The 13,441-nt window shown below is 41.5% G+C and overlaps 1 protein-coding gene across 5 annotated transcripts in view; it reads left to right on the top strand.

Annotated features, from left to right (window-relative positions):
• LOC148020888 (synaptotagmin-4-like) overlaps window positions 1–13,441 on the top strand; it is an 81,860-nt gene that overhangs the window by 42,986 nt on the left and 25,433 nt on the right. For 4 of the 5 annotated variants that reach the window (XM_087698693.1, XM_087698691.1, XM_087698690.1 and 1 more), the window contains 9 exons: window positions 7,505–7,579; window positions 7,682–7,789; window positions 7,933–7,965; window positions 8,054–8,143; window positions 8,522–8,647; window positions 8,766–8,906; window positions 9,001–9,399; window positions 9,571–9,705; window positions 11,462–11,665. In XM_087698693.1, coding sequence (XP_087554819.1) covers window positions 7,505–7,579; window positions 7,682–7,789; window positions 7,933–7,965; window positions 8,054–8,143; window positions 8,522–8,647; window positions 8,766–8,906; window positions 9,001–9,399; window positions 9,571–9,705; window positions 11,462–11,665 — 1,311 coding nt within the window. Of the gene's footprint in view, window positions 1–7,504; window positions 7,584–7,681; window positions 7,790–7,932; window positions 7,966–8,053; window positions 8,144–8,521; window positions 8,648–8,765; window positions 8,907–9,000; window positions 9,400–9,570; window positions 9,706–11,461; window positions 11,666–13,441 lie in introns of all 5 variants that reach the window. The other variant, XM_087698694.1, reaches the window with a different exon arrangement.

The following is a 13,441-nucleotide window of genomic DNA, read 5'->3' on the forward strand; positions in this document are numbered from 1 at the left end:
GTCTTCGGTGGATGTCACTCTCCAACACTTCATTGCTCTGCCCTTGGGCATTCTGTACACTCTTACATTCATTTACAATATTCATTCACTCCAGAGTTTCTTCTCTCTGTGTTTGTCTTTGTGCTTGAGTTTTGAGTTTTGCATTTGCATTTTGCGTTTAGGGTTTGAGTTTTACTTGTCAGTATCCAAGTCTTTGTGTTTTAGTCTTGTTCGTATATGCTATGTTTCCTCAATGCAAACCCCAATATATCTTCACACATACATGATGGCTTAGAGCCACCTTGCACTTTGTAACCTTCCTATCCTGTACTTTTTTTTGTATTAATATAATTACCCATTTATGGAGAGAGAGAGAGAGAGAGAGAGAGAGAGAGAGAGAGAGAGAGAGAGAGAGAGAGAGAGGATTATTGAGAGAGAGAGAGAGATGGCGGCGAATTTGCTCGTGACTTGAGGTTCTTGTTGCGGGGATTTTCCTTGCATCTCTTGCTCGTCTAGGGCAGCTCGTCGACTCAAATTCTGATCCCGCCCCTCCACTCTGTGTATTCTGTGTGACTCTACAGACAGTCGTGTTGTTGCAGACCTGCTATAGCCTGGATCTGTAGTTGCGTAGAATGTGCATAGAGAGAGAGAGAGAGAGAGAGAGAGAGAGAGAGAGAGAGAGAGAGAGAGAGCCTGCGCCATTTCTGCCTTCCCTGAGCTCTGCTTTTTCTGTGTCGTCTTGCGAGCTCTGTCCTTGCACGCCTGCAACCTGTCATCGGTACCTGCATTCTGCGACCTCTGCCCGTGCATGCCTGCAACTTGTTCGTGTGGCACCCAGATCTGTTCCTGAGACACAGATGCCACGTTGGGAGAAGGGATAGCTCTGTCCTAGGCAGAAACAGTCCTGCTGTCCGAGCAGTCTTCAGCACACCCTGCTTGAAGGTCATCTTACTTGCGGATCGTGGCTCTGCATCTGATCTGCACAAGTGGTGATACAACATGGCTGGTCTGGATATGGCCTTTATCGACCAAACAGTGGCAGCCCTTGGTCCGGATTCTGGTACAGAGGAACCAGAGGATATGGTTCCTTGCGCAGAGGAGATGCCCCCTGGTCCTGACTTCCAGCCTGCGGGCAAACGCACCAAGCATACTTCAGAAGATACAATGGATCATCAGGAACGTTCTTATGCTCAAGTTGCTTCTGATTCTGTGGATTCTCAGGATGTACTGGGAGCATTTGTTGGAGTTTGTCAACACTCTGCTTGGTGATTATATTCAACATAATCATGAAGCGTTTTTTGACTCTGGAACTGAAGATGTTCTGGAAGCCACTGTGGATCCGAAAAATGTCTTGCGCTCATTCTCAGTGTTTTATGAATGTGCTGTTATGCTCTTCTTCACTGGTAGGATCCCAGTGCTTTCCCATATTCGCTAGTGGCTGCAAAGTCTACTACAAGGGGAGCGTGTTGAAGAGATTTTTGTTGGGCCCCAAGGCTTTTATGAGGTGCTGTTGAAATCTGAGAAGTATCGTGCCGATCTGCTGTCTAAACTGCCATTGTTCTTTGATCGCCGTTTGGTCCATGTTGTGCCATGGCGCCCAATGGCAGATTTTCAGCGCCTGCTTCAACGTGAATGCCCAGTGTGGGTTGAAGTGGAAAACAGTCCGGTTGTGTATTGGCGACTGTTAAAGGATGCCATGGCCGTTGTGGGCATTGTTTTGGTTCCCCCGAGCCTCAAGGCCATCGTAACCATTTATGTATGCTATGGGACACTGCTCGGAAAAGGCCTGCTTGGTTACGTCTTAATTGCTCTGGCATGCATCCTTTGCACTTTCGTTTGAAATGGGGTAACTTTGCAGGGCATTGTTTTTCGTGTGGAAAATTGGGGCATTTTATGGCCGAATGCCCAGTGAAGCAACCGACTTCAGATGCTGAGCATGTTTTGTCTCCCATGGAAGATATGGTGCTTGATGCTTCGTCGCAGGATGCAACCCAGCCACCTAAAGTTTTGGATAAAGGTAAACAACATGTTTCGGGTTTGGATTCCCGTGGCAATATCTGGGTAGATGTACGTGTAAAAAAAGGTAAAAGGTTTGATGTTGGCATGGCGGATACTGTGCCTAATGCTTCACAAGATTCCTTGTGTACTTATAGGCGCAGGAAAGAAATGTTGTCTTCAAAGCACACTGCTCATGCTATGGTTTCTTCTGCTCCTCGCAATCAGCCTACTAGGAAAGTATATACGGACGGTCTGAAGGGCCCACTTGCTAAGTTGGCTTTTGATGCTAGAGGTAACGTGATTACCCCATGGGATCGTCGTTATCCCCGTTCCATCCCCAAGACAGTGGATACACCGTCTACCTCTAAATCTAGCCGTCAGAACTCTTTTGCCGTGCTAGCTGATTTTTTGGATGAGGGAGTCCTTGACATTCTAGCAGAAAATGTTAAATCGCGGCAAGCTTTGCCTCCTTCTTGATTGTCTTTTTTTTGAATACACATGAAGATAGCCACGTGGAATGTGCGAGGCATTTGTTCTCGCAATAAGCAACATGCCATGTGGACTTTGCTTGTTTGAAAAGGGCAGATCTGGTTGATGTGATTCGAAGTGAGATGGAAAGATTTCAGGCAACCAAAGCAGTTGATATTAAAGGGAAAGGGAAGGTGGGGATTCCATAGTTTTCTTTTTTGTATTCCATCAGGAGAATTGCATTATGGAACGTTAAAGGTATCTCTTCGGGTTGTAAGCAGTATCGGTTGTGGAAAGTTGTGTTAGTCAGTAATTGGGATGTTCTATGTGCCGTGGAGCATAAATAGCACGCTTTGGTAGGATCATCTTATGTATATAAGGATTACTTTGTTTTCTATAGTGGGCGTATAAATCAGGAGTAATGTTGGCCGTCAGATCTTCATTGCAACTATCTTTGATTTCTTAGGATCATCGAGGTAGATTCATGATTTTGGAAATCCAGTATGAGGGAGAAGTTTTATGGTTGGTGGGTGTGTATGCTCCTTCTACTTCTTGTGAACATCGTCAGCTTTAGGATGACCTGCATTGCCTTGCTATGGCCCATCAAGGCTTTGTAATGGGCGATTTCAATGCCTGTACATCTATGGATTAGACGACTTCTCAACACTTGGTTATGGATGGTCCTAAGCGTTAGGCTTGGGATGCTTTTGCATCCGAGTTTTTGAAAAAGGACATGTGGTCTTGGTTGCATCCCTCACACTGAGGATATACTTATCGTTCTCTTTAGTATCTAAACACATGGGCCAGACTGGATAGGATCTATGTTTGTCAAAGTGATTCTTTTCTCCCTGCAGTCCTTGATATGTGGATAGAGCGAAAGCATGTCTTGTTTGATCACCATCCTTTGATCTTGGAAATGACACATCGACCTGTTCATGCCTATAAGGCTCTCCTGGCTCGCTTGCCTCTTCGTTTCAATCAATTTTTTCTCCTACAAAATCAGTTTTTGGAATGTATTTAGTGAATAATTGACTTCTTTCATTCCAGGGTTCTATTAGAAGGATTGGAAGCATGGCCTATTTTTAGGGATAATGCGCGTATGTTATCTAGACAGTTTGGTTCAACTTGCTTCCATTTTACGCGCTGAATTGCTGCATGCACAATCTTTGTTGGCCCGCTCATTGTCTTTATGCCAGTTGGGAGATACTACAGATGACTTGCTATCCGGCATTGAATGGTTGAAAGGCCGAGTTCAATCTTTACAGGAACAGGAACATGCTAAATTTAAATTGCTGTCTAGAGCAAAGGCTTTGCATGATAACAATTGTCAATCTCACCAGTTCTTTGCTCGATTACATCAGAAATATACCCGGGAAAATATCGTGCGTCTGAAAAATGAACAAGGTGTTATGGTGACAGAACCTGCATCCATCATTCAGATGTGTGTAGATTTTTACAAATCATTGTTGGGCCCTCAAGAGATTCTGTCAGACGCTGTTCACTTTGCTTGCAGATACATTTGTGATCTGGTTAGTAATCAAGTTCAGTGAGAATGGGTAGCCTTAATGGAGGCGGATATTTTAGAAGACGAAGTGGAAGAGGTATTGTCCCATTTGCCTAAAAGAAAAAGCCCTGGTTGGGATGGCCTTCCTAATGAGTTGTTTTCAACCAATGTTGAGCAACTTAAGGACCCGTTGACTCGCATGTGTCAGCAAGTTTGGAATTCCGGTGCCATGCCTTTAGACTGGAAGATTGTAGTCATTCGGTTATTGCCCAAGGTTCCCTCTCCTACTTCTTTGAAACAATGGAGACCCATTTCTGTTATGGGCTCTTTATACAAAATCTTTTCAAAAATCATTGCCAATAGATTGCAGAAAGCATTTCCGCATTTGGTTCATCCTTGCCAATATGGTTTCATTAAGGGTCAGAATATAATGCATACCATTTTGAATTTTCATCTGTGGATTGACTTTGCAAAAGCTTCAGGTGAGCAGGTGGTCATGCTTCAGCTTAATATTGAAAAGGCATTTGATCATGTAAGTTGGTATTTTTTGAGGTAGCTAATGTTCACCATGGGTTTTGGGCCACGTATGGTTTCTCTTGTGGATACTATTTGTTAGGGGGCAGTGGCCCGTATTGCACTTAATGGAGGCATCACTAATGAAATTACCTTATCCCGCTCTCTCCGTCAAGGCTGCCCTCTCAGTCCTTTGTTGTTTGCATTAGTTACTCACCCGATGCTTTCTTTGTTGGATAAGTTGGCCAATCAAGGTGAGATCGTTGGTTTGTCTCTTCCCAGTGGGGCCCAACTTGTGGGTCAATCTTTGGCAGATGGTTCCTTTATGTTTCTTAAGGCTGATCGCTCCAATGTTAATCGGGCAATGGTTGTGTGGAAACTTTTTGCTATGGCATCAAGACTACACATTAATGCTAAAAAATCCACTCTGCTCTCTTGTATAGAAAATGATTTACAAGCTTTGGGTTGGAATGGTATTGTGATTCCCAAGGGGAATATAACTAGACACTTGTGTTATCCTATTGGAGTGGAGGTAGCTCCTCGTGCCTTGTTGGATTGGATGGCATCTCGTATTCATGATCGGTTTATGTACTGGAAGTCACAAGGTTGGCCTCTCCATGTGAGACTTAAAGTTGCACAATGCATTATGATCAGCATGATTTCGTTTTGCTTGCCTTTGCTTCCTTGAACTAACAAGTCCCCATTGGAATTGGTCCAATCTATCCGATTCATGTTATGGAAGAAGAAAGGAAATCACCTGGGTCAAGTGTGGATTTCATGGCAGCACGTGACTACTCCTAAAAGAATGGAGGGAGCAGCTCTATTGGATGTTAATTTTCATATGGCTGCTTTGAGGTTAGCTCTTCTGTAGGCTCTTTGTGTACAGACTCATCCCTGGACAGATATAGCAAAATGTTTTATAGAAAATACTAACATTTCTCATGGTAGCACGATTATTCATCTTCTTGGTGGCATGTGCTTAACTCCACAAGATCTGTTAAGGTCTCCCAGTCTTTTCTCCTTTTCCATATGATTGCATCTTAGCAGGCGATGTTACGTTTTTCGGTTTGGCGCTCCCCGGATTCTCGCAAGGAGGAGAATTCTCTCCTAGGCGAAGTACCAGCCTCTTCCAGGTTGTTGGACTGGCCTGACAAAGATCTGCAGAGAGACAAGTTTAACCGCATGGTTCGGTTGGGGTTGCAGTCAGTCCAGGATGGTGTCATTCTTGGACAGGCCCGTCTTTATTCATTTCGGTGTATTCGCTAGCACTTTCGGGTGCCTAGAGGGTATCATGTTATTTGGACGGCCATACAGGACAACAGAATTACAAGCTACTATCCTTTGCCTACATTATAGCTCTCGTCTCCCTGGAGCAATTGGATATTTGTGATTCGTGATGATTTCGAGAAAAGGTTGGCCAATCAGATATATCATCAGATGGTAGAGACCAAGAGATGGGTCATGGATAAGACAAATAAAGTATGGCACATTCAGGAAAGCAAAAAGAAGTGGCAGGACAGATTCATCCAGCTCTAGAAATCTAAGGTTCCGTATTAGGGAAAAGTGTTTATGTGGAGGCTACTTATTGGGGCTCTTCCTATTGGGATTGTGCTGCGTGCTTGTAAGATCTCTGCTGGTCGATGCATATTCTGTACTACATGTGATGAGACAGTGCTTCATCTTTTTGTCTCTTGCCTTGTTGTAAGACAGATTTGGAATTTTGTTTTCTGTGTTTGGTCCTCGTTGACTCGATACCGGATTTCAGCTCGTTCATGGATTTTGGGGAAGATGACCTCCATGGCCTCTTTGAGTTCAGATTATTCCTGCCTTTTCTATTTCCTCAGATGGACAGCCTTGTGGCATATTTGGCGTACTCAGAATGCCTTCATTTTTGATTCAGTATATCTGGGATTCATGGTCATGTGGCCCGAATTTGGGGTTTAGTGTTGTGGCAAATCACCTCTATGGTGTCTGCTGACCTGGTTCTTCCTGATATTGCTACTCCCTGGCTGGACATTGTTCGCTCCACACCAGCTGTGCTTTCAGTGTGATATTTCTGTGTTAGAGTTTGTGTAGACTTTCCTTTAGGACTGTTATTTTCTGTTATTTCTAAGCCGACCTGATGGTCTGATGTAAAGTATTTACTACTTAATTCAATTATCTTCACGAAAAAAAAGGGAGAGAGAGAGAAGTTGACACGTCTGCTAATAGGTAGACTCACAAAAGAAGAGGGAGAAGATGACGATGAAGCCTTGTTCTCCACGTTAGAAAGTAATGCTGCCTTAGGTCCTCCAATGAAGGGGAGGCCCTAAGCAGTGACTGTGTTCCCAAGATGGCATTTGAGTCTCCATGAGTTAGACGTGCATTGCTTATGCAAACCTAGCTTCCCATGATAGTCACATAAGATACCCTTCAGAGGAGCACCGGCTTTGATACCATCTGAAGATACATTGGGGTTTGTTGAGAGAAGGCAAAATGTGTATGGACACGAGCAACACATAATGAACTCAGACAAGAACACAAAAGAAGAAGAAGAAGAAACTGTAGAATGAATGTATGCTGTAATGAATGAAAGATGAGAGGAAGAGATACAGCCAAGGGTGATAAAGGGGCAGAGGCTGTTCAGCAGCCACTGTTTCCCATGGGAGCCGGCTGAGGGAGATTGTTGGAGAGTGTTGTCCTTTGAGAATGGGTCTTGAGCACAGCAAACCACCAATGTGAGAAATTGAAAGGAAATTTTAGGTGGCTAATATGTTTTACTCTAATTTTATTGTATAAACCTTGTTCTCCCTCCCCCCATCCATACCCTTCAATGATGCGGTGCTTCTTTTTCTTCTTTCCTCGTGCTCATCAGTTCTTGTTTCATTGCACTTACAGTTTCCCTTGACCTAGACTCTACTCACTACAACTTCTCTCAAGTTCAAGTTAGAAGTGTTCCTTTTGTTCTAACTCAGCTTTCTTTCATGCTTGACCTATTTACATGAGCAAAAGTTTAATCAGATAATTTGATTTCAAGGTTTTCTGGTGGGTTGTGTTTGACAGTTTGAAAGGCATCAACGCAAAACACTTGTAGAAGAAATGAACCTTAAGAGGAAGTGGCACATGCAGAATACCTTAGTATGTGAGCAGAAATTTTCATTCTACTTTCAGTTGATTTGTCTCATGCTAATCTTGTTCCAGTTAGAGAATCTTGTCTAACTACTGGCTTATCTTTTACAGCCGCTAACACCTTTGGAGCCCTGCGAATGGCTGAATAAGCTACTGATAAATTTATGGCCTAATTATATGGAGCCAAAGCTCTCCCATAAGTTTTCTGCTATGTTGATGGTGAGAGAACTTGGAGTTCATGCTCAACTTTCTGATTAGATGTTTGTCTGCTCAAGGTCCATGTCTTTTATTATCATCATGAGAAAAATGTTAGCCTAAAGGTGGTGTTCTCATTCATGCTAAGTTGTGTTGTGTGGTTTCAGAAAAAACTCAAGGCAAAATTACCAAAACTTATTGTGAGTGTCAACAAAGAAGTATATCTTTTCATTAGCTTAATTTGGTTTGGACACTACTGTTAAGAAAACTAAATATCTGTGATTATAGGAAAATATAGAGCTGCAGGAGTTTTCGTTAGGATTAGCACCACCTGGTTTGGGTCTGCAAGGTTCCTATTGGACAATGGAGGGGAAGGAGGTTTGTCGATTCTTTTCCCCCAACCTTGTTGCAATGTTCAATTTGTCAGTTGTTTGTTTGAATATGATTGCATTGTCTGTTTAGATAGTATGCTGAAAAGTTATACATTGTCCAAGTTGGTCTGTTTTGAGGCTTGAAATATGTACACGTTCATGCACACATATTGTCATGTGTACATATTGTATAAACATCATACTTGTGTGCTCTTGCATGTGGACACTTTTGTTTTGATGATGTGCACGAGGGTCATGTTTTGTTTGGCAAGAAGTTTCTGTCTTTCCCTAGTCAGGAAGTCATCATTTAATCAAGAAAGATAAATGTTTCATTTATATGGGTGAATGCATAGTCTCACTCAGTTTGTTTGCCTTGTGTGTGTAGCATGTTCTTCACATAGGCTTTGAATGGGATACCAGTGACATGAGCATCCTTCTTGCAGCAACTGTAGCAGGGCCCATTGAAAGACTTGCTCGAATCGTTATTAACAATCTTCACTTGAAGGGTGATGTATGGCATACGAAATTCTTGTTTATGCGTCTCTTGGTTATTAAGTTACAGCATGTTTCATTTGTAAACTTTTGTTGAGTCCAGCACCATTTTCATTACATATCTTGTATGTGGACAGCTTCGCATTGTACCGATTCCTGAGTGTCATTCTTTACTTTATTCTTTCGAGACAACTCCAGAAATTCATCTGGGGGTTGCTTTTGGAGGTGATAGTGAATCACCTCCATCACTTGAAGTGCCTGGCATCGCTTCGTGCCTGGTTTGTCTCATTACAAAATATTTTTTTGCTCCTCCTGAAAGAGTAGTGTTTTTGACTCCTCAAAATGTTATCTTTCTGCCTTATTATCTGACAGGAGAAAGTTGTGGCTGGAGTTTTGAAGAAGACTATGGTGGAACCCCACAGGAGTTGTTTTTCTTTCCCAGCAGTTGACATGAAGAAACGTGTATCTGGTGCAAAAATATCTGTAATGGTTGTATCTATTGAAAATTTGGGAGCATCATCAAGTACCTCAAATTCCAGATTCAATAAAAGTGACATTCCAGAAAACGAAAGCAAAGGCATTATGGTTGAAGTCAAGCTGGAAGGTGTTAGTAAAAAAACTGGCTTTTGTAGTGAAAGTGTTCCATCACCACAATGGGATGAAACTTTTGATCTGATGCTTGAAGGAAGCACAGGTAGCATATATTGTAATGTCTATGAACAAGTGTCAAACCAGAGAGTGCTCAACTCTCTTGGCCATTGTAAAATAAAGGTAAGATTCTGAAATCCCAAACACTTCTTTTTTCCAGGTCATTGTCAGTCTTTTGCATGATCAAATGTGCACACATCTGTGCTCTAGACTTTGAATAATGCAGGTAAGAAATGCCTTAGAACTTCTTCTACCCAATTATCTTACCTCTTGCTTTTGTATTTTTATCTACAGGTCAAATATGTTCAGGATGATTCCTCTGTATTTTGGGCCATTGGAAAAAGTAACAGTGCTTTGGCAAAAAGGTCTGCACATTGTGGAGATCAAGTCACTATGAGTGTTCCAATTGAAGGAAATGATACTGCAGAGGTGCTTAATCTAATGGCTCTTTTTTTTGGGACTGGAGACTTGTTATGAAAAGTTGGACTAGAAGAACCATCTTTATGGTTCTTTTGCATTTGTCTAGACTCTAAACCCCTGGCATGCCCATGCACGAGACATTACTGAATCTGCTAACCTTGCAACTTTTTCCATTATCTTTTAAAGTTTCGGACTGATCATGTTGCATTCTACATAAGTGTTTGTGCCTTAAAACCATATGTGCACGTTTGCTGCATGTTCATTATTGTAAATTGTGTACTTGCAAATCTATGTGCCCTGCTAACTGCCATTAGTTCCCAATTACAGGCCAGTACTGAAGCTATTTCCAGGGGCTGTTAATTGTTAGTTATCAAAGCTATGTCAACATCTTGTAAAGTTAAAGATTTGTGATTATGGTCAGCTAAAGGACATTTTTTTGTTGTATTCAAAATCTGATTGAGAAATGAGGCACTGTCCATGAAGCTCTTGTGAAAGGAGGGCCTGCCTGGCTGCATGCTCCTGAGCGCAGTTGATTTTTCTGTTAAGAACAAGCCTTTAAATCTTAACCATCAAGGCTTACAAATAAAATGAACATCCTTTAGGTGTATTTATATTGGCACAATCAAACATTAAAAGCTGCTTTTTGACAAAAGCAAGTGATCATGTTAGTTCTTAGGAAGAGAGGCCATCAGTTTTATGTACGGTTCAGAAGCCAAGCTTTATTGTCAGGAATAATGCAGCTTAGGCTAACATTGTTCTTGACACTCTCTTGTGTGCATGGACATGTGTGTGATCATTGTATAGATGCTGATTCTACTATCCATTATTTGCACTGGTTTTGTCAATATCATACTTGATGTTCCTTCGTTTTGAGACCCTTGATCTCGGCACCCAGACATATTAGTGTATCTCTAGCCACTTTCCCAGGAGGACTTCATCTACACCCATTTGACTTCCAGTGCAGATTGCATATGTGTGTCATCTTCTGAACCACTTGCTCCTCCATGAAGGTCAGTGTCACTATAAAGATTTGCAAGAACCAGGCGTCAACCCCTCCTTGGAGACATGAGCCCACAGCCTCATGGTTGTACTTGAAGCCCTGACCTAGTCTTCCACTTTGGGGACAGTCATGCTTGTGTTCTGTACGTTTCCATCTGGTCTGAAGAGTAGTGGATACTTTTCTTACTGTTGATGTTATTCGTACATTATAGCTTGCTTACATCTGCCCTGAGTTGTACCTCTTATAGCTTGCTTACATCTGCCCTGAGTTGTACTTGCCTGTATGTTCCAATAAAAATTTTCATTGCTTAACAGGACACACCTTAGCAGCCTCAAACCAGAGAGATGAGCTGCAGCTGCACATATATAAGCTCAGACATCCTGGTTTAAGGGGTTTTACCATTGAATTTCTATTTCCAGCTTCCTAGAGCAGTAAAATAAAGGGCTGGCAATCAACTTCAGACCTTTTCAGATACATTGAAGTGCTGTTGGATGTACACATTGTAAGGATGTTCAATGCATTGACTGGATCGGTGGAAACTCCACCTTCATGTAGCAGGTCAGGTTGTGTCTATCGATACGTGAAAGAGCAAAGAATATTAGAAAGTGATTATATGTAATACAACATGTTCTTGCTTTCTTACTTGTGATGAGAATTTATTGATTAAATGTTGGGCGTTTAGGTGTTTCCACACAATAATGGAGTTCTTTCACATCAAATATTGTTTAATGTCTCAGATAGCCTTTTCTGGCTTTGTTGATACAGTTAACTGTGAAACTTGTGGTGAAGGAGTGGCATTATGTTGATGGATCCACCACTGAATTTCCACATCATTTACTTGGATCTCTCTCCAGCTTTCAAGCTGCAACGGGGAGAAATTTGAAGATCACAGTTGAACAAGGCAGAAATCTTGCTGCAAAAGACAAATCGGGAACAAGTGACCCCTATGTTCTACTGCAATATGGAAAGGTACTGTTTTTGGGCAAATGTGTAGAATATTTGAAGAAACTGAAGGCTTTTGTATAAAATCCCTCCATCTTCCAGCTTATTTATTATTTCAATGAGCCTTTTAGAAAAAGTATTGTTACCTTTTTATGTGCTGGATGGCATCATTCAAACTAGGGTTGAATAGTCTTATAATCATTTCTTTTTCCTTTGTGTCTTCTAACAACCTTTTGGCTGACCATATTGAGTATTTTAAATAAAAAACAGACTTTGATTCAATAAGGGAAAATAATAGACAAATTTTTCTTTTAGAAAGATAATGTATGTTTGAGGCATTCTGATGCCAAACTTTCCAACAATGTGAAATGTAGGAATATAAGCACAATACACTATCTATGCCTTTTAGCACTAACAAGGCTGTGTTGTTTATGTGCCTCTTCCCGTAATTCAAGAGTAAACATAATGTTTGTGTTGCTTTTTAACCACGTTAACTTCCAAAAGCCCTCACCTCATTGTCTACTAGATATCTTAGAACCCATAAAGTAGCACTTACGAACACTTTGCTCCAGACAGAGATTTGGAGTTCACATTTACCATGCTTTTACTCTATTGGTGAGTTGATCTAGAGCAGTGCCATGGTACTTGCTACCAACTGCTTCCATCTCACTGATGATGAATGTCCATGAAGCAACTTCATGGAGTTTCACAATTCAATAGGTTTACTGTAAGGGGCAACTTCTCCCCATGCAGTTATCCCCTAGGTAATTTTGGCTGTGCAAGGATAAATGGCAGAAACGAAGCAAGATGGTCTCTTTGCAAGCACGTGTTTGCTAGAAGGTCTGCTTTAGACTTACATTTGTGCTTCCAAGGCTGTGACTTGATGTTACCATTTTCAGCATCAGAAGTACTTCCGAGTTTATCACTAGAAGATTATTGTATTGTTGTGTAACTGTTCTCAGTCCTGTTAGTGTGTTAGGCCAAACAATTCAAACTTTGCTTAAAGTTTTACAACTTTTGTGCAATAGCTAATTCAAAATTTGAAAATGTTTGACATTGTGAGACATTTTTAAAACAAACTTTTGAGTCTGTCAATAATGATAAGTGAACTGTTAGACATGAGGGCTGAAGATTACACCTATCCCCAACTCTTCTTTAAAATGGGGAATTTCTCTCAGTTTTAATTGAATTGACAAGAGGCATTCTCCAAAGAATGAGGGAAGTGGGAGAGCAGGTGAAGCAAGAGCAGTGGAGCAGAAATAGGAGTTCATCAGTACTGAAGTTTGGACTAGTGAAGTTGGCCTAGGAAGTTGTAGTTCATCTAAAGTTGCCACCTTCACTTGGCTTGTGGGCATGCACTCTTATAGTTCGGCCTATGCTCTTGTATCTTAATATTTGGGCTTTCGTTCTCAATGGAGATAAGAGTTTTACAGGTGTGAGCTATGAGGGCATTGCTACAATGTGGTTGTGCTATGTGGGCAACCGGTACAGTACTTGTACACATTTTTCACAATCTTGCAGACTGAGTACTACAGCTTCCGTCTCCTGGCTTGCTGCTAAGGTCAGAGATGGTTTATTGTCTCCTATATATGTATGAAAATTACGGACAGTGCAGCATATTGTTGGTCAGGGATGAGTGATTGCCTCTAATCTTTGTTTCTTTATGTTCTACTGTTACCTCTTTTCCTATGTATCAATTGATCTGTTGCAAGTGTTTTTCTCTTATTTTTAAGGTGATCCTGAGTGCAAAAGAAATGTTGTTTCTTTCCTAGGGTCATGCAAAGTTTGGGTGCCTAATGATTG

The sequence above is a fragment of the Lygodium microphyllum genome, chromosome 18 (assembly GCF_053477565.2).
Source record: "Lygodium microphyllum isolate KBCC chromosome 18, Lygodium_microphyllum_v1.1.10, whole genome shotgun sequence".
Taxonomy (NCBI): domain Eukaryota; kingdom Viridiplantae; phylum Streptophyta; class Polypodiopsida; order Schizaeales; family Lygodiaceae; genus Lygodium; species Lygodium microphyllum.